Below are 21,849 nucleotides of genomic sequence, written 5' to 3' on the forward strand. Positions count from 1 at the left end.
GTCGAGCGCAACTTCATCGTAAGGCTTTGCGATGATTATGTTCGCAAAAATTTGCCCAAGAAGGATTGCCGCAACTTGGTCAGTGCAACATGGTCGGCGCATCTGGGTGAAAGGTTAATCAATCGTGATGGGACAGAAAGCTGATGACAGTCGAATCTGAATTAAGTTGACAGTCGATGACGATCACAAAGTACATTCAGCTTTTCGGTGACAATTATTCGGCACATCAGTCAGGAATTAAAGCTATCCCATCTGTACAACCATGAGAGAGAAGTCGCCTTTCACCATGGACACTCTATAAATACCAAAGGAATTCTTCAGAAAGGGGGTTGATAAATTAACCAGTTCAGCTATTCTTTGTTCCATGAGTTTGCATGCCCTTGTTCATAGTGTTCTGTCATTTTAAGGCGAAGCAAGAGAAGAGTGGTGACGCCGAAAATCACTCAGGGCAACTCGAGAGAGAACCTTGAGGCGTAGAAGCAAAAAGCGGGCCGACTCTCGTGAGAGCGAGATTATCATTTGAGCACGAGTAGAAAAACAGTGTAAACGCCTGGGCAGCAAGAGATTGCTACCAGGCTCTTTATTCTATACTTGCATTGTTATTTTGTACTTCATCTTCATATTTATACAATGGAAGTCCTATTTCTACATCTGCTCACTCTCTTAATACGCATGAGTAAAACTAGTCGAATGGGTTGAGAAGAACTAAGCTAACATGACTCAGGAAGTTCATTGCTTGCGATTGTCTTGTTATATGCTGTGCAAAAAACCCTTTAGAGCTACTTGAGAGAGAGTCTAAAGAAAGAACCTAATGACTCGAGAGAGCTAGGTTAGAATCTGGACTCGAGAGAGCAAGATTATAACTGCATAAATAAAAGATAGAGACTTAGAGATAAGCTTCATTTGTCAACCTGCATCGCATGCATCCTAGAGATGGGAATGATATTATGTGGTCGCCTTATTTGTATGTGTGTCATTTCATCATTGCATAAATGAGAATAGAGGCTTATGTGTATGTCCTATAGACTTGGTGCATATATTTTATGTGTTCTACCCTTAGAAGCTTTGGCATTTGCACCGAGGTGGTTTACTATTATATGCATGTTGCATGATCGCATAACATGAACGCATCCTAAGAAGTGTTAGCCGAATCTTTTCTCAACTCGTTCACCGCATACTCATTGCATCTATCACACAACTGCCTTTTTTCAAATTCCACCGCATTTATTTATTTTTCATCAACGCAAACAACAAACCCAACAATTTACTTATTTACCTGGTAACCGCAAGGTTTTCATAAAAATTACCATGCAATCTGTTTTCACAAGTCCCTGTGTTCGACCCTGGACTTACCAAGAAACTCAGAGGAATTTGCACTTGGATTCCGCTGGGGAAACTTAGTGCACAACGCAATTCCATCAACGCATATCATCCACATTTCCACATCATAAAATTAAACACCAGTGTTCTCTAAGATAGATTTGAGATCAGGTTATCACCAGTTGAAGTTGAGGGAAACAGATGTTCCAAAAACTGCTTTCAGAACTAGGTATGGACATTATGAGTTCCTAGTAATGCCGTTTGGATTAACGAATGCTCCTGCGGTATTTATGGACTTGATGAATAGGATATTTCATCTTTACCTGGATCAGTTTGTGATAGTTTTCGTAGACGATATACTAGTATATTCTAGTAGTGTAGAGAAGTACAAGGAACATCTAAAGTTGGTGTTGCAAATGCTAAGAGAAAAGAAGTTATATGCCAAGTTTAGTAAGTGTGGTTTTTGGTTAAACTAAGTCGTATTCCTTGGGCATATAGTTTCAGCTGACTGAGTCGGTGTAGATTCCCAAAAGATAGAAGTAATAGTTAACTGGGAACGACCCATGACTGTAACAGAAGTATGCAGTTTTCTGGGTTTAGTAGGTTATTACAGGAGATTCTTGGAGGGCTTTTCTAAGATAGCTCTACCATTGACAAACCTGACCAGAAAAGATGCGAAGTTTGAATGGTCACCAGAGTGCGAGCATAGTTTCAAGAGTTGAAAAGAGGTTAGTGTCAGCACTAGTGTTAACATTACCTACACTAGGTAAAGAGTTTGAGGTTTATTGTGATGCATTCCGACAAGGGTTAAGATGTGTTCTAATGCAGGAAGGAAAGGTAGTGGCCTATGTTTCTCATCAGTTAAAGAAGCATGAATGTAACTACTCTATGCACGATTTAGAGTTAGCAGCAGTTATGTTGGCTCTAAAGTTATGGAGACATTACCTATTTGGTGAACATTGTCATATATTCACTGATCATAAGAGTCTGAAGTATATCTTTCATCAGAAAGAGCTAAACTCAAGACAAAGAAGATGGATCGAGTTGATCAAAGATTATGACTGTACAATTGATTACCACCCAGGTAAAGTGAATGTGGTGGCTGATGCTCTAAGTTGAAAGACCAGATAACCAGAGCAGTTATCTATTCGGTGAAAGGTGTACTGATACATGAGTTGTATAATGCTAAAGTAGTATTGTCAGTTGGTCAGAAGGAGGTTTGATAACTTGTAGAAATACAAGTTATTATGGCTCTTAAGTTGGAACAATCAGGGGTTTTAATGATAAAATCTCATCATTTTTAGAAGAAACACATGGAATTACTCGAACATTATCAAACTCATGCAAAAGAATGTTTATTGCTAAAGTACTGCGACACTAACGCATGACATTGCAGGATTTCAACAAGAGGCTAATGCATGATTAAGAAAAGTTTCGCAGGCAAAGTCTAACGCATGGGCCATGCGTTGGAGGGATTCAACGCAAGGAAGATTCATTGATTCAGGCTGTTTGTGTCAAATCACCACTTGCAAGCATGGGCACCTACAGTGGGCAGTGTCAGGCGGCTAACCAGGGTATGGACTTTAATGCTGCCCATCATCAAGCTAGAGAAGACCAACGCCTATAAATAGAAGAAATCCCTTCAGAGTTAAGAGTTCAGAAATTCCAAATTCTCACTCTCAGTTTTGGTCTCAGTGTTAGCTTAGTCTTAGTTTTAGATCTTTAGAGCTATGCTGTGGTGCCGAGAAGAGCAAGAGGGAAGAGAACCACCATCATCGCCGATGAAGGAGCGTAGGAAGCCGAGCTCGAGAGAGACACTTCATCCAATTCTTACCCAAGTGGTTGTACACAACTAGAATTGAGCCAAAAAGGACAAGAGATTGTACTCTGCGGCTTGACTCATTTCATTTCATCCCATTTATCGCTTTCATCCTTTCATCTAATTAAATATTGCTTTTGTAAAGACAATCAGCTTCTTTATAAATTCACATATTTGATCCATCATACTTTTTCATTGTTTATTTCTTGTTTATGTTGGATGCATCTATACTTCATGCAAAATTCAATTTCAAATGCCTAAGCCAACTAAATCAATTAGTAAAAGCATCTTTAACTTAAACTATTCGAGAGAATAAGCCAACCAACATCAAGTAGAACGCCTAGTACATCTAGAGATAGACTCACTGGTGTTTTGTTGCATCCTGTGTTTGACTCATACATCCTAGAGACAGGTACTGTATGATATTCGCATTGAGAAGTGTCGAATAGAGTCTAACGCGTAAACAAAGATAAACAAGCATCTCATTCACATCATATTCTAGTTCGTGTACATCCAACTTATATCAATGCATACCACTTGCATCAAAATCCATTTTCACACGACCCATTATTCTCTACTCGACCCTTTTGTATCTTCTTACACACACACAACACCTTAGTGTAAATAATGCATTTCTCCATAAATTTAGGACATCCCTACAACAATTACAACGCAAGGTCTGCGTTAGCTTTAATCTGAATCCCTGAGTTTGACCTTGGACTTATCGGGAACCTAAATTGGATTTATACTTCGATCTGATTTACGAAAACTTGAATGTCAATAGAGAAGTGTCATGCATTCTGTTGCACATCTCTAATGCATTAACGCGTTACGAATACATCAATGCATCAACGCATCAACGCATCATTCATAAAACTTATTTTTCCACGAAATCAACGAATAAGGTTTGATAGCTTCATTACAAGTACGCCCTACTCTCGTAGATGATATTCTATGTGAACAGTTAAAAGATTATGATCTTTAGAAGTTAGCTGAAGAAGTAGGTAAAGGTTTGAGGACAGACTACTAGTTAAGAGTAGACAAAGTGCTATTAAAGGAAGGTAAGGTATGTGTACCTAATACCCTAGCACTTAAACGAGCTATTCTGGAAGAGGCACATAGTTCGGCTTATGCTATACATCCAGGTAGTACGAAGATGTACAGAACATTAAAGAAATCATACTGGTGGCCTGGTATGAAGAGAGAAATAGCAGAGTATGTTGATAGATGTTTAGTGTGTCAACAAGTTAAGCTAAAAAGACAAAGGCCGGCAGGATTGCTTAATCCACTCCAAGTACCATAGTGGAAATGGGAGCATGTTACAATGGATTTCTTGTTTGGTTTACCTAGGACACCGGTGAGCTATGATGGTATATGAGTAATTGTGGATAGATTGACAAAGACAACTAAGTTTTTACCTGTTAAATTTACTTTTACCCCAGACCAATTAGCTAAGCTGTCTGTTGACAGAATTGTGAGTCAAATTAGGGCTCCAGTTTCGATTGTATTAGATCGAAATTCTAGGTTTACATCGAAGTTTTTGCCTAGCTTACAGAAAGCTATGGGTACAAAGCTATATTTCAGTACAGCTTTTCATCCACAGACGGATGGTCAGTCTAAGCAGACGATTCATACAGTAGAGGACATGTTGAGAGCATGTGTATTGCATTTCAAGGGCAGTTGGGATACGCATCTATCGTTGATCGAATTTGTGTATAACAACAGTTACCATTTGAGTATCGAAATGGCACCGTATGAGCCTCTATATGGAAGACCATGTAGAACTCCGATATGTTGGAATGAGGTCGATGAAAAGAAATTACTAGGCCCAGAACTTGTTCAGCAAATATCAGACAGTGTTAAGATTATAAAAGAAAATCTTAAGACAGCTCGAGACAGGAAAAAAAGTTATGCCAAAAAGCAGAAAAGAGAATTGAAATTTGAAGTTGGTGATAAAGTATGTCTTAAGTTGTCTCCGTGGAAAGGAATACACAGGTTTGGTAGGATAGGGAAGTTAGCCCGAGGTATATTGAACCTTACGAGATAATAGAAAGAGTTGGCCCAATGGCGTATAGGTTGGATTTACCTCCAGAGTTATCTCATATCCATGATGTGTTTCACGTGGCAATGCTGAGAAAGTATGTGCTAGATCTTACCCATGTGTTGCCTGAGCAACCAGTGTAGTTGAAAGAGAATTTGTCTTATGAAGAAGAACCAGTGGAGAGTCTTGACAGAAAAGAGCAAGTCTTAAGGAATAAGACAATACATTGGTAAAGGTACTATGGCGAAACCATAGCACTGAAGAAGCTACATGGGAAGCTGAAGAGCAAATAAGAAACAAGTATCCGCAGTTGTTTAATTGACAGACTTGTTAGCAAAATTTGAGGATGAAATTTTCATAAGGGGGAGGTAAATGTGAACCCTGAGCCCTAATTTCTCTACTTGAGTATGTTCCCTACTAAGACCAGTATGTGGGTAGGTGAATGTAGAAATGAATGTGTAATTGTAGAGAAAAGGGTGAAAAATTAGAAGATAAGTGTGAATTTGAAGCTTGACTCTTGGGTAAAGCTTGGAAAAATTTGCTAAGTATAACCCATACGTTGGAAGCGAGAAATTGGCTAAGTGTTGTCCATGCATTGGCCTTGCCCATTTTAGAGGTTATTTGGGTGTTGAAGGAAGCCAAAGTGGGCCAAGAGAATGCATGCGACAGCCAATGTCTTGAGAGGTTAGCAAAACGTGCAGCAGCCTCAAGTTCCACAGACATGGGCGCTGGGCGTTGGATGTACGCGTGCGGGACGATCGTGTAGTAATGAATGGGCATTGGACAATCGCGTAGAAAATGAGCAGCACTACACGATTGGGTATGCGATCGTCTAGTAAGTGAGCGGCACTACACGATGAGATAGGCGATCATGTAGGTAGGCGTCGGGCGATCTTATAGAAAATGCACGAAGCTAAGCAATGCGGTAGGCGATTGTGTAGCAGATGTGCGGTGCTAGACGAGGCGAAGGTTTGCATTAAACGATAATGCTATGCGTTGAACGATAGCGTTACGTGATGGGGCGTTGGAACTACACGATCGACATCAGTGCTAGACGATGACGCTGAGTGATGGAACTATGCGATGGGCGTGTGCACTAGATGATGGACGTCAGCACTACACAGTGGGCAAGGACTATGTGGTAGGCTGTGTGCTATGCAATAGGCATAGGCGTTATGCAATGGTACTATGCGGCAGTAGTACTAGACGATGAGCTAGGCGATGAACGCATGGTGAAACGTCTTTGCATTGCTAAGGCCTACGGTACATAATGTTTATGAGGTTAGGTTGCGTTGGTCTTGAATAAGAGACTAAGGTTATTGGCAAACAAGGACATACATGCATTGGTCATAGGGGATGCGTTAGCAAGCCTAGGCGATGGTAAGCTATAGCATGAAGTGTTAAGTTGAGAACTAGCTTGACCCAAAGGTTGTTATGCATTGGTGATGTGCTATGTGCCAAGGACATCTAAGGGCATGTGAGCGCATAGGACAAGGCTAATAGTATGTGTTGGAAGAGTGTTGGTCATAATCCTAGTTGAGAGCATCGGCCAAAGGTAAAGCCATGCGAGAGAAAAGGGCATGCACGGCCAAGCATTTGAGGTTGGATGAACGCATTTGAGGTTGGATGAATGCATTTTGAGGTTGGATGGACGCATTTGAGGTTGGATGGACACATTGGAGGTCAGATGGGCGCATACGCCCTGTGAAGGAGCGATCGGCCAAGATGGCTTGCGACCATAAGGGTGTGGAATGTTCCAATGGTGATCATCTGGACATGTGGTGTGTTGGGAAGAAGTCTTGGGCTTCAAGAAAATGAGGTGGATGCACAAGAAGAGATGAAAATTTAAGCATTATGTGTTGGCTAAGGAAGAGGAAGGCACCTTAAATTACAATAGCATGAACATTGCATTGATAGTGTGGGGAAAAGACACTTGAACATGTGGCCAATTAGGAGGTGTCGGCCTTGGAGAGATTTTGGATGCCTATAACTAAGGCCAATGACTTTTCTTCAGATCATAACTCAAATTCTCTTCAAAGGACATTAAGAAGAGTGTATGAAGGCTGATTATGAAGAAACTATGCGTTGATGAAAGAATGCATGCATTAGTAGCAAAACCATGCATCGGTCATAAAGTTTAAAGAGGAGGAGACACTGTCGGATAGTGAAGTGTGGAAATAACATCAATTTGGGACATGGATATCTCCCAGCATACTCGTGCGTTTGGAGTGATTCTAAAGCCACTTGAAAGCTCCATGAGTCTAGTATTTTGGTAGGGCTTCCAAAGATGAAGTTCAAAAGAATCGGGCTAGAAAGTGAGAAAAAGATAGAAGGGTCAAGCTGTCGGCTAAGCTTGGGCCACTCTTGAGGATTTGATGATTCCGGCAAAACCACGAGGCTTTCTGAGCTAATATTTTAAGGTAAGCTTCCTGAGACATTGTAGAGCATGTTTACAGAAGAAAGTATCTCAAGATAAGGTTTATAACTATGAGTAATTGGAGCTTTAAATTGAATCTGGATCTTAGTGTTCAAAAGGGAGCCCAAGGAACCAAGGAACTTCTAGAGAGAAACTTTCCTAAACGACCAAGGTGAGTGACTAAATAATTACAATGTTTTAAAGAAAGGTTATTCTCATGCTGGCTAGTTTTACAAAGCAATTTCCAAGCAAAACATGAGTTATATTTTAAACGCATGCCATGTATAGGTTTATTGAAAAACTATTTATGTGTGTTTAAATACACCAAGCATGCATTAGTATCTTTAAAGACATGTCTTCTATGCGGTATGCTCTACATGCTTTAAAGAGAAAGTCATTTTATGACTACTTTTACTTGAAACTCGATACCGAAGGACATTTGAGAAGGTATCCGACCAACTCGATACCGAAGGACATTTGACAAGGTATCTGAGCAGCTCGATACAGAAGGACAAGTTTTGAGAAGGTATCTAAGCAAAAGTACCTCAAGTATGATGGTACTTAGTATACCACGTGCACGTAGGTAGTTAAAGTCAGAGATTGAGCAAAAGGGTTGTCTCTTGACTAGCAGTTGATGTTGGGATTTAACCACAGCATGGTTATTCTCAACTAAGGAACAGTTTTAATGTTTTCTGATAAAAACAACTTTATATGCTTTATGCTTGGAAAATGTTTATACTGCAGTACAAGGTTAATGTAGAAATTTATATTTCAGTTTAATCTTTTTATTGAGACTATTGCATGAGAATCAGTTTTCTTTCTTAAGTCACTCACTGGGCTAGCAAGCTCACCCCGTTTTCAAATGTTTTCCTTTCCCCTAGGTAGCGGTCAAATCCTCAGGAGATAGCTCTGCATATTCTCTGCCACTAAAGGACAAAGATATTGTAGACCGTTTGTTAGGTGGTTATTGTAAATATTGTACACATGTTACAGTTGTTCATATAGGGACTAAGTTTTGGGCATCGGGAATTGTGAAACTAGTAATGTAATCTCTCTAAATATGTTGTGTGTTTAAACTTAGTGAATTTGGCCTAAGTGGCATCCGCTGTGTATGAGTTGCATGTTGGTATCAGAAATATTTCTGCTAGAGTTAAGGCAGTAAGTGTCAACGAAAGGGTTGATAACTGCTGTAGTCATGTCCTTTCCTTGGAACTAGATAAAGCTAAGGTGGATGTTATTGATAAACTCTCATATCCAACATGTGTTAGGGAAATTCGTTCTTTCCTTGGAACTATATGTTTTTACAGGCGAGTCATCAAGGATTTTTCGAAGTTGGCATTGCCTCTATCGACATTATGCAGAAGGATGTTCCCTTTGAGTTTGACAAAAAGTGTCAAGAAGCTTTCGACACCTTAAAGGAGAAGCTAACCACTACCCCAATTTTGCAACCTACAAGGTGGGATGTGCCATTCGAGATCATGTGTGATGCTAGCAATCTAGATGTGGGAGCAGTGCTAGGACAAAGGGTTGAAAAGAAGAGCCACGTCATATGCTTTGCATCAAGAATCCTAAACCCAAATGAAATTAATTACATCACATCTGAAAAAGAATTTTTGGCCATTGTTTTTGCTTTAGATAAATTCCATTCTTACATCATTGGATTTCCTATCACTATCTATACTGACCACGCTGCTCTCAGGTACCTAATGACCAAGAAGGAGTCAAAACCCTGATTGGTCCATTTGATGTTCCTTCTCTAAGAATTCAATTTAACCATCAAAGACAGAAAGAGTGCAGAAAACTTGGTAGCTTACCATTTGAGTAGGATAGTACAAGAAGAAGACCCCGTATCCCTACGTGAGGACTTTACAGATGAATTCTTGATCCATATCGACACATCCACTCCATCGTATGCAAACATGGTTAATTTTCTAGTAACAGGTAAGTTCCTTTACGATATGCCTAGTTCTAGAAGGGCCAAATTGAAAAGTGATTCAAAGTACTTTGTGTGGGAACCACCATACCTTTGGAAGATTTGTTCTGACCAAATCATTAGGAGGTGTGTCCCAAATGAAGAGTTGGAATCAATGCTTACCTTTTGTCATGAGATGGCTAATGGAGGGCATTTTAGTCTTAGGAGATTTACTAGGAAGGTTAGATAGTGGGTTGATTTGGAATTCTGTGTTTGCCGACTACTTTGCATTTTGTAAATCTTGTGAGAGGTGTTAGAGGTCAGGATCTTTGTCTAGGAGGAATGAGATTCCTTTAAATTCTATTCTTGTATGTGAGATTTTTTATGTATGTAGTATGGATTTCATGGGCCCTTTTTCTTCTTCATTTGGCTACTTATACATTCTTTTAGCGGTGGACTATGTTTGGAAGTGGGTCGAGGCAATCCCCACAATGACTAAGAATGTTGTGGTTTCAGGTTTCTTAAGAGCTAATATTTTTTCTGGATTTGGTATATCTCATGCTATAATCAGTGACCAGGGTACTCACTTTTGCAACTAGACCATCGAGGCACTCATGAGGAAATATGGAGTACACCATCATATTGTCACTCTATATCACCCTCAGCAAACGGACAAGCTGAAATATCAAATTGAGAGGCCAAAGCCAGTGAGTATAGATTGTTAGAGCTACAAGAGTTGGAGGAATTGTGCTTGGAGGCCTATGAGAACTCAAGGATCTACAAGGAAAGATCAAAGCTAATCCATGATAGAGGCCTTTTGAGAAGGGAATTTTGGGTCGGGCAGAAAGTGTTACTCTACAATTCTCATCTATCACTTATGCCCAGTAAACTGAAAATCTAAATGGTTTGGTCCCTTTGAGGTAATTAATTTATTTCCCTATAGTGCTGTGGAAATCAGAAGTCTGGAAACTGGGAAGGAATTCAAAGTGATCGGGCACTGCTTAAAGATGTTCAATGAAGGAGAAGTCAACTGTGTTAGTGCAAGCTTCACGTTGGCTCTACCTGCCATCACTTGAGCCCGTATCACTAGGCGTCTAGCAAAAGACGTTAAACTTTGCGCTACTTGGAGGCAACCAGGAGTTTTATTTGCTTTTCTTTCCTTTCTTCTATATTTTTCATTTTTATTTATTTTTTTTTTTTTTTTGATTTACAATATCGGTTGACTACATTTACCCTTCTTTATAGGAGATGTGCAATTTTTACTCTTGAGGTATAAGATGAATATGCCAAAGCCCAAAAATCTAGGGGAGTTTTTCTGTTCCCTTTTTCCCTTTCTCTTTTTGTCCTTAGCATTGAGGATAATGCATATTTTAAATGTTGGGAGTGGGCAAAGCATGTTTAGGATTAAAAATTAAATTAATTGTGTCGTGGTGTGCCTATTTTTGTTCGCTCTATTTGTTGAATCCTTTCAATGATTTATTAATGACGCATTCAATGGGTTGCCTGTTCTAAAACGGTAATTTTCACAATTTTTAGCTTTTTATAAACAATTTTTTTCATGAGATCCATGTAAACTGAACCTAAGTTGATTTTTTTTTTTTGGTTTGAAATCCTTTAAAGTATTAGAAATGAATTATCTATGTCGAGTTTTCGTTTTCACCTCGAAAGGCCCCTTATTGGCTAAGGAGGAACTTTTAGTGCCTAAGAGTAAAACTAGATAGTGAAAAAAATGTTAAGCCTAGTGTGTGAATGAAAAAAAATAATAAAAAAGAAATTTACTAGCTGCCTTTCCTGCTGAAAAAAAAAAGATAAAATATATCTATAGTGTGCGTGTGTACATGGATAGAGGTGAAAAGAGCTACCTCCGCTGTGTTCTATTAGGGCCCGTAAGAAAAGAGTGATAGGTTCCCGAAGGTGGAGTGTGAAAAGCTAGCCCTCTAGGTAAAATAAATGCCTTTTATGGTTTGTGTGCATGAGTTTTGGGCATTTCTTGATAGTGTTACTCTTTGATTAGCAATATCAGTATGTCTTCAGCTGATAACTGAGCCAGAGTAGAGAGAAGATGAATTGAGAGATGGATAAGACTTTTTCGGGAAATTTACGATTAACGAAAAAAAAATTCTTAGTTTTCTCGTTTATACAAAGAAAATGGATCCTCAACTCCATCCTCATATATGATGTTTTGGACTTCTGTCAAACCCATGTAGCTTTCTGGTGGTTTCACAACCCTTCCACTACGTCAAGGTAGTCTCAACTCTTGTGATGGTTGACTAGATGAACTGACATCAATAACTCTTGTTGATCTATCGGCATGTTCAACAACTCTTGTTGAACTCTCAGCAGTCTCAATAGAAATCTCATTTAAAACAAGCTTACTTTGTGGTTTATGATCCCTTATGTGGTCTTCTTCCAAGAAGATAGCATTTTTCGATACAAACACCTTGTTCTCACTTGGATCATAGAAGTATTCACCCCTCGTTTATTTGTGATAACTTACAAATAGGCAAACTTTCAAACGAGCTTCCAACCTTTTAAGGTTAGCCATAAGCACGTGTGCCAGAAATCCCAAAATCTGGAAGTGGCGTAAACTACCTTTACGGCCTCTCCATAACATAAAAGGTGTTTTAGAAACACTTTTTGAAGGAACATTATTCAAAATGTAAACTGCAGTCTCCACTGCATATCCCCAAAACGAGTTTGGAAGATGAGTATAATTCATCATAGATCGAACCATATCTAATAGGGTTCTGTTTCTCCTTTCTAATACATTATTATGTTTAGGTGTACCTGGGGCTGAGAGTTGGGATGTGATTCCATGTTCTATCATATAGTTTTGGAATTCTAAGTCCATATACTCTCCACCATGATCAGATCTTAGTGTTTTTATCTTCTTACCTAACAAGTTTTCAACTTCAGCCTTATACTCCTTGAATAATAATCTATGAAAGAGATGAAATATTCATACCCACCTCGTGCTCTAACACCCATCGAACCATAGAAGTCTAAATGTATACGCTCCAAGGTTTCCTTGGCTCTATAATCTTTTCCAGTAAAAGGTCGTTTGGTCTTTTTGCCCTCAAGGCAAGATTCACATATTGACGAAGAGTTTTCTTCTAAACCATTTAGAAGTTCATATTTCACCAACTTCTCAATCCTATTGAGATTAATGTGACCTAACCTTAAATGCCAAAGATGGGCGTTTTCCTTAGGAGAAACCCTTGGTCTTTTTACAGTGGTCACTGTTTTGAACATTTCAGTATTAAGCAAGGCTTTTATGACTAACGGCCTTAGCACATACAAGTTATTTTCCATTGAACCAAAACCAATCTCCATACCATTCTTAAAAATAAAATCTTTATTCTCATAAAAAGAGATGGAATAACCTTGTTCAATCAGACAAGAACTGAAATTAAGTTCCTCTTGATATGAGGAACTACATAAACATTATCCAGTAACAAATAACGTTTCTTGTCCAAAAATAACTTAAGTCTGCCTACAACAAAAGCTAAAACAACCTCACCAGTACCGACTCTAAGAGTCATCTCTCCAGCAACCTCTCCAAGACAAATAAATCAGAATTACCGTCTTTAGACATCTTCCTCTTTTCGAGAGTAGTGGGATTAGTATAAGAACCTATATAAGCTCCAAGTTCCATTTCAGAGGACAATTCTCGTCGATGAACTTGATCAGAGTCAACAACAATTTCTTTCTCTTTTAGTCCTTTGACATTCAAGAAAGATTGGAGATTATCTTTGGAACTGATACTACTGGTTTCTTTGTCATCAATCCCATTTTGTTCAAAAAGTAAGAATTTACGTTCAAATAATTCTTGCAGCAAGTCCATGATCTCTCGTGCAATGACCATGTTCTCAACCCCTTTAGCCAATACATCAGGTATGCTAGCCAAAATGTGAAGTCAGGCCATCGAATTCACCTTCATCCACACCTCATATGCATTACGAACATTTCGCAGTGCATCAAGGGTCGGGACTTGAAGACACTCTTTAACTATGACAAACTTAAAGTCGTTTACCACAAAATATGTTTTAATAGACTCTTGTAAAAAGGCAACTAACGAAAACTCATACAATGACATGTTGCTGGAAAAACAAACATATTGATCTACGTTAGATTTTAGCAAATACTCTTGAAAAAAAGTCCAATCTGGTTTAGCAAAATCTAAATGAACCCTGTAACACATCTAGTTTCGCAATGACAATTCAGTGTTTAGGACAAAATCCACCGAAGGGTAGTCAATTTATCCCTCCTCTGAATTGAGACAGTCTCAACAAATCATTACACCATAACAATTCTTGTTCCTATAACGACGAGACATCATTGATTTGGTTAAGAAATGATTAACTTGCTTAACAATTTCCTGTCAGTGTGACCCTTCATTTTAGATCCTAGAGTTCCGTTCCAAGCATCCAATCTTAAGGGAAAAATCCAATTGGAGAAAAAACTAAGCGACCCTATCCATTTTTGGAGTTGTCTTTGATATTGACCAACTACATAAACCATTTGAAGGGGAACGCTCCCAGAGCGCCTTAAGGCCGTGCAAAAAGGAGTCACGGTGCAAACCAATGAAAGAGACCGCATAACATGTTGACACACATCCTTCTCCCACTTACTATAAATACTCTCTTCGTTCACCTTGATATTGATCCATGCAAACACCATCTGAAGGGGGACGTTTTGGGGTTGATGCTCCAAACTCTCGTTGGGTCTTGTAGTTTGTAAACACTGTATTGAACAAACGCTTGTGATGTAATAATAATATATGATATTTTCTTCACTATTGTCTATAAAACATTGGATGTTTTATTTGCTTTACCACAAACCAATAAACTAAGATCCCTGGTTATCATTATAACTTAAGCATGTATATGGAGACCTACAGGTAGATCACGCCTTAAGTGATAACCAAAATGGTCTGTAGTATATGGATAAAGGAGGAAAACCTTATCCTGGTGACACTACAGATGTGGCCCGATTTGTAGAATAATTACAAGTGTTGTGACTTGCTACAGATGGTCTGATTCTGATCATTCATGTGGAGACATGCAAGGAGGGGCGTCCTATATAAAGGCGTTTGTATAAGACCAGATCACGAAGTGTTATAGTCTCGTTATATAACGTTGTTCATGACAGAGACTTCACTTTACTAGGGTGACCATATGTATCATGACCTTAATCCTGAGTGAGTTGGGAACTCCTACCTTTGAGGGCTGTCCTTTGATTTGCATGGGTGCGAATGGCTAGATTGCCGACTCAAACCTACCACTTTGGGGATTTGTCTGATTTGGGAGCTGGGAACTTAGTTACACAGGATGAAATTCACTCATTCCCCGAAGTACGGGTAAGTAAATAGATTACTCCCTTAAGGGCTGATTCCGGGGCTTAAACGATGTGGCGCCACACACCTTTTCATGGCCTGAGAGGTGTCCACACATAGTAGGACTATGTTGTATTGTTCATTAGAGGGATCAATGGTACTTTAGGAGTTAGATGTAACTACAGGTGAAAAACGGTAAATTGGCCCAACTGTACTTACGAGCATCTATGAATGGTTATCATACTGTTGATTGGTTATATCTGATGGACACAGAAATATATCTGTGGTGAGAAGAGTGCAGTTGTCGGTCTTTAGTGGAATACCTGGCAGTTAACGGATGGTAGATCTCGTGGCTAAAGAGTGTAGTTAGCTATTCATGTACCGTTGGAGCTTCAAACCACAGGTTCATAAGGTCCCCTTGGTAGCTCAATGGATTGAAGTTGAGAATCAGTTTTTGGGTTAGTTTGAAGTGTTCAAATTGACAAGAGGGAGTCTGATTATATATGATATGATTAAACTAGTCAATTATATAAAATATAGTTGACATGACGTACGAGATACATTAATTGGAGGAAAATGATATAAATATGATTTAAATCTAGTGGAGGAGAAAAGAACTATGGTTTATATGTTGCATATGATTTGATATTAAACTATAGGTTATAAATATAATATGATTATATTTATAAAAATTAAACAATTATGAGATAATTGTTGGTTGTTTTTCTCCATAATCGTATGAGATAGTGGGACGTTGCATTAAGTTTTCGTAATTGAAGGATAAAATGAAAATAGTTTTCATTTTGCAAAGAGATTGGATAATCGCTTTACGATTAGTACACTGCCCATTGTCTAGCAAACGAGAGCATACACGATAGCTCAAGTTTTACTAAACGATCGTGTACATGCATGGATTACCTAAACGATCTCATAGTCTTTTCTAAACAATCGTCTAAATGATCAGCCTCGTTTTACTAAACGATCGTCTGCCCTTTGCTAAATGATCAAGTACCCGTCCATGCGATAGACACCAAATCCTCCCACTTGCTTGTTCGCTGTAAACAATCGTCGTTTCCTCCTCTCCGAGAATACTGAGGTTACTGAGTGGGGTGTCCTCCTTTCTGCCTATTCATGTAGAAGACTGCTCGTTGGTAGACGACAGCGAGATTTGGTGAATGATAGACTGAGCGATCACAGCGACTATGTAAGTTGCCATTCCTGACGAGAGCGAGAGTTCAAGGGAAGAAAAGTTCTTTTAGAGGTATGTCTCTCGTTACTTTGTTATTTAAGTTTGAAAAGCATGTCGTAATTTGTTGTTAAATGCATAACTTGTCTGTTTGATTGTGAATGCAGTATTTCTATCACAATGAATTTGGAACGATCTTACTTCCACTCATAGGTACTCTTTGATAAGTTCCTTCAAGACACTCCCAGTGCGCCACGAGGCCAAGCATGAATCTCATAGTGTGAACATTAAAGGAGAAACATGAGTGGAATTGACATATCACATATATCTTTTCATCCCATCGAGTATTTTAAAAACCTAGGGTTTAGTTTACTTAGGAAAAACACGACTAATTATTTTAACTAAGTAACTGTTTAGGTTTGCCCAAAAGTAACACTTACTTTGGAAACTTAAACAACTTTTGATCATCATTCATTAAACACTTTAACGAACTTTAATCAACTATTGCATGCTTGTAGTAAATCTATCTAATTCTCCTTTCCAGGTAGGTCCCTGGGTAGGGATGTTCCGTTTCCGTCAGCTTAAATACCCCAGCCTAGCCAGAACCCACCTTAGACAAAAGGTCCCTTATAGATAGATTTATCACAAATTTAATCTTTTATTCAAATCAATTTAATCTTATTAAATCAATTTAAAAGATTAAACTTAGGTTTCTAATCTCATTAGAACCATGAACTTAGGTCTATCTCAATCAAATTTTAAAACATGATTTTACCTAAGTTTGCATGCAACTCTTGGTTATTGATTTTAATTCTAATTTCATTAATTATAACTCTTATAAAAAATGGAAAAATTAAAAACAACCACCATGCGAAGCAACACCCACAAGGCATTTTTAACTCTTATAAATAAACCTAAGTGTCATGCTTCGTGTAATGTTCATTCATTACTACTTTATATAACACTTATATAACAAAGTAATGAACCAAACATACATGCTCTCATACACCCTTATACTATAACAATTATAATATAAAGATGATGTATAACTCTTATATTATATGATGCATGAGCCTGCTTTAAGGTAATTTAATCATGCAATCTACTATATTATAACACTTATAATATAAAGTCGATGCATGAATAAATGCATAATCTAAGGTGGGTTTTTAAAATCTATATGTCATACATTATGGCATATAAACAAACATACATCTCATGTATAAAAATAAATGATGGATCGGAATAATATGCCTCAAAAACTAAAAATAAAACTAACTATTACATAAAACCATTGAGTCAACCATTTCAAGCAAGAGAACGGGTCTTGAAGCGCCCAGTGAAGCCTCGTTCCATTGATCGTGTAGCTTTTCCTTGTAATCATCGAGTAACATTGGTCGAGTAACCACGATCGTGTAGCAACGATCAAGTACCTTTGACTATGCAATGAAGCATGAAGGCCACTCGATCGTGCAACGCACTGAGTTTAAATGCATGCCTAAATGATCAAGTAGACGACAACTATACGATAAAATATTATCGTCTAGACGATCGAGGGGCAAGCGACGAATATCACATACCGAGTGATCAATGAAGCATGCTGGCCTACACGATCGTTTAGTGCGCGCGCCTACCATTTAACGAGTATCACATACTCAGCGATCGTTTACCCCCATTGTTTACATGATCGAGTAGCCAACGTAAATCGATCAAGTAAGCTCTTTACTCGGTCGTTTAACATCAACAATACGATCATTTAATAAATTGTATGCTTGATCATTTAGCCAAATCTAAATGATCGTTTAGCCTGGGCTATACGATACATCGACCAATGCTTGGTCTTCTTCTTCCTCAAAGTGAACTACATCCCCATATGCTTTGAAACTTCATCATGAACGACTTAAAACTCTTCAAACACTTTGAATACAAATTCAATATCAAGTTAATTATGCCCAAAACGCAGGGGCCCTTACAAATTAACTTTGAAATGTAAAGAAAGCTTTAAAAAATAGGTTATCATCCTGAAACATCCATCAAACCATCCATAAACACACTTAACACTTAAATGCATTGTAGAACACTGAAAAAACCCACCAAGACTGTAAAAGAAAGTTCAATACAACAATGGAATTTGGAATATCAGAACAACCTGACTCTGATACCAATTGAGGAAATCTAAATCGAGATCCAGTGAGTAGAAGCGAATTGTTCCAAATCCCATTGAGAAAGAACACAAACAATTAGGGTCCAACGGAATAGATTATGCATAAACAATAAATTACAGCATGCTTCTTTAAATGAACAGACAAGGGATAGAGTATGCAAACTTTTGAAGAACCTTTCTTCAAGTATCCTTCAATCGTGCAGCAACTCGATCCATAGCACGAACTCGAATGCAATGAGCATAACTCAATCTCAACAAACGACTGGATGAACCTCGATCACAATCGAGTTCAACTTGATCTTCCAACCTCGAACGAAACTAAAACACCACCACACGAGTTACCTTGGTATTCTTGATGTAAGAATCTAGAAGTTGTTGGTTGTATGATTTTGGATAGAGGAATGAAGGAGGTAGACGATCGAGTAAGTGGGATATGGAAGAAGTCTATCGTATAGACTTGCTACTCGATCGTTTAATAAGAAGCCAATCGTATAGACTTGCTACTCGATCGTTTAATAAGAAGTTTATCGTGTAGACTTGCTACTCGATTGTGTAGTACCGAGTAACTATCGTACAGTAAACTCAATACTTTGTCGTTTAGGCTATTGATATCGGGTAGAAATGCACATTATCATAGTGCTAATTTATTAAACAATGATGGATAGCGTTGATAAAATATGTTAAATTGCGTCCATTAAGCATAAATTCTATAATATTGCGGTTGCATGCGTTCAACGCATTATAACTATTGATTTTTGTATTTTTGTGTAGAAAATGCGTTAACGCAATTCAAGATTGCAATCATAGGAAATTATCGGTCGAGCGTAACTTCACCGCAAGACTTTGCGTTGATCATGCTCGCAACATTCACCCGAGAAGGATCGTCGCAACTTGGTCAGCGCAACATGGTAGGCGCATTTGGGTGAAAGGCCAATTAAGAGTGATGGGACAGAAAGCTTATGATAGTTGTATCCAAATTAAGTTGACAACTGATAACAGTCCTAAATACATTTAGCTTTATTGGTGACAATCATCCAGTGCATCAATCAGGAATTAAAGCTATCCCATCTGTACAACAAGGAGAGAGAAGCCGCCTTTCACCATTGATGCCCTATAAATACCAAGTGCATTCTTCAGAAAAAAGGTTAACAAATTGATCGCCATACATCTAGTTGGTTTTGTTCATAGTTTTCTTTTCCATTTTTAAGGCGGAGAAAGAAAAGAGTGGTGACACCGGAGATCGCCCAGGGCAACTCGAGAGAGAACCTTGAGGCGTAAGGGTAGAGAATGCGCTGACTCTCGCGAGAGCGAGAATATCTTTAGAGCACGAGTAGAAACAGTGTAAATGCCTGGCAGAAAGAAATTGTTACCAGGCTCTTTACTATACTTGCATTGTTATTTGTACTTCATCTTCATATCTATTAAGTGGAAGTTCTATTTCTACATCTGCTCACTCTCTTAATATGCATGAGCAGCTAAACTAGTTGAATGGGTTAAGAAGAACTAAGCTAACATGACCTAGGAAGTTCATTGCTAGCGATTGTCTTGTTTTATGCTGTGCAAAATACCCTTTAGAGTTACTCAAGAGAGAGTCTAAAGAAAGAACCTAATGTCTCGAGAGAGCTAGGTTAGAATCTGGACTCGAAAGAGCAAGATTAGGCTTGCATAAACAAGAGATAGAGACTTAGAGATAAGCTCTATTTGTCAACTTGCATCGCATGCATCCTAGGAATAGGAATGATATTATGTGGTAGCATATTTGTGTGAATGTCATGTTGTCATCGCATAAATAAAGATAGAGATTTATGTGTAAACCCTGTAGACTTAATGCATATATATCGCATGCATTCTCGTTTTAGAAGCCGTGATATTCGCACCGAGAGGTGGTTTACTGTTGTATGCATGTTGCACGATTGCAAGCATGAACGCTTTCTAGGGAGTGTTAGCCGAAATATTTCTTAATGCGTTCACCCCATATTCATCACATTTCCCGTTAACCAACTCTTTTCAAGCACCGCCGCATTTGTTTTAATCAACAAACACTTTATTTAGTTTCCCGGTTACCGCAAAGTTTTCATAAAAAATTATCAATGCAAACTATTTTCACAAGTCCCTGTGTTCGACTCTGGACTTACTAGGAAACTCAGAGGAATTTACACTTGAATTTCGCTGGGGAAACTTGAGTGCACAACGCAATTCCATCATCGCATATCATCCATATTTCCATTCAATAAAATAACGCATCATGTTTTTGGTGCCGTTGCCGGGGACTTCGGCAAAATAGTTTGTTAACGGTAGTTTTTTTTTTTATTTCTTTGTAGGACTCTCAATCTCTGGAGAATTACGACCCAGAGTTGAGAGGAATTTTAGACGAAGATTAAGAGACCGCCAACAACAACAACAAGAAACACCAAGAATGGCGGAGCAACCAGAAGAAAGGGTCGCTAATGCTAACATTATAATGGCCAACCCCATCCTTCTAGAGAATGACTGCAATAGACCCATCTGGGACTATGCGTCACCGAACCTCTATGATTTCTCCCCAGAAATCATGAGGTCGGTGTTAGATGGATCGAGGTGTGAAATGAAGTCGGTAATTTTATAGATGATCTAGGCTGCTGGGCAGTTTGGAGGGAGGCGTGGCCAAGATCCGCACGCCCACTTTCGGAGCTTCATAGAAATTTGCAATACTTTTGTGGTCCCAAATATCTCAACTGAGGAAGTTCGACTAACTCTGTTTCCCTTTTCTTTGTGTGATCAGGTGAGGAATTGGGCATACTCTCTTGTATTGAGAGAGATAACTTCGTGGGAACATGTGGTGGAAAAGTTCATGAAGAAGTATTTTCCACCAACTAAGAATGCTAGGAGAAGAAAATTGATAACTAATTTTGAACAAGAAGATGACGAATCGCTCGGCGATGCCTAGGCGAGGTTCAAGCGGTTGGTAAGAGACTGTCCACACAATGGCTTACCAGACTGCCTGCAAATGGAGATTTTCTACCAAGGATTGAACCCCTCTTCGCAGACCGCTGCCAATGCGGCAACCGCTGGTGGTCTACTCGACAAAACATATGAGGAGGCTAAGAGCATAAAAGAAAATAATCTCATGAAGATTGGAGTTAATTCTTTTGTCAAACGACACAATATGAATAATCATATGAATTTTGGAAAACCATTTTCCTTTTATCTCACAGTTACCATAACTGTGTAGAACCTCTCACTCAATTCGGTTATTAAAGAAAAATATTAATTAATTATCACATAATTAATATATTATAAATAAATATGATACCCAACTTATCATATTATATTTATAATCTATAGTTTTAATATTTCATCAAATGAAACATATAAACGATAGTTCTTTTCCTTTTGTATGGTATTTAATATAAATCATATTTTTAATAACTCCTCCAATTAATGTATCTAATACATCAAATCAATTATATTACATAAAATTGAATTAATTTAATTACATCACATATAATTAAATTTTCTCTTGTTAATTTAAACACTTCAAATTAACCCAAAATCTGATTCTCAACTTGAACCCATTGAGCTACTAAGGGGACTTTATGAACCTGTAGCTTGAAGCTCCAACGGTACATGAATAACTAACTAAACTCTTTAATCACGAGATTCACCATCCGTTAACT

At 38.3% G+C, this 21,849-nt stretch overlaps 1 protein-coding gene and 1 non-coding gene across 2 annotated transcripts; one reads left to right on the top strand and one right to left on the bottom strand.

The window, feature by feature from the left end:
- The first annotated feature begins 6,237 nt into the window (after positions 1 to 6,237).
- LOC120078053 lies at positions 6,238 to 10,526 on the top strand. The gene is made up of 7 exons (XM_039032247.1): positions 6,238 to 6,363; positions 6,467 to 6,560; positions 8,693 to 8,754; positions 8,904 to 9,295; positions 9,903 to 10,017; positions 10,108 to 10,215; positions 10,452 to 10,526. Exons 1-7 carry the CDS (start codon positions 6,238 to 6,240, stop codon positions 10,524 to 10,526), a joined length of 972 nt encoding a protein of 323 aa, XP_038888175.1.
- Positions 10,527 to 21,056: 10,530 nt separating this feature from the next.
- Positions 21,057 to 21,163, bottom strand: LOC120070371. Its single transcript, XR_005479867.1, has one exon. It is a non-coding gene; the product is annotated as a small nucleolar RNA R71 (small nucleolar RNA).
- Between the last annotated feature and the right edge of the window lie 686 nt (positions 21,164 to 21,849).

Source organism: Benincasa hispida, chromosome 1 (genome assembly GCF_009727055.1).
Source record: "Benincasa hispida cultivar B227 chromosome 1, ASM972705v1, whole genome shotgun sequence".
Classification (NCBI taxonomy): Eukaryota; Viridiplantae; Streptophyta; class Magnoliopsida; order Cucurbitales; family Cucurbitaceae; genus Benincasa; species Benincasa hispida.

Excerpts from the sequence above, each read along its gene's own strand:
- LOC120078053 (XM_039032247.1), top strand. The coding sequence starts at position 6,238 with ATGACGCTGAGTGATGGAACTATGCGATGGGCGTGTGCACTAGATGAT. Across the intron at positions 8,755-8,903 it reads TTTCTGCTAGAGTTAAGGCA|GCGAGTCATCAAGGATTTTT; the intron begins GTAAGTGTCAAC and ends ATGTTTTTACAG. Across the intron at positions 10,216-10,451 it reads AAATTGAGAGGCCAAAGCCA|TGCTGTGGAAATCAGAAGTC; the intron begins GTGAGTATAGAT and ends ATTTCCCTATAG.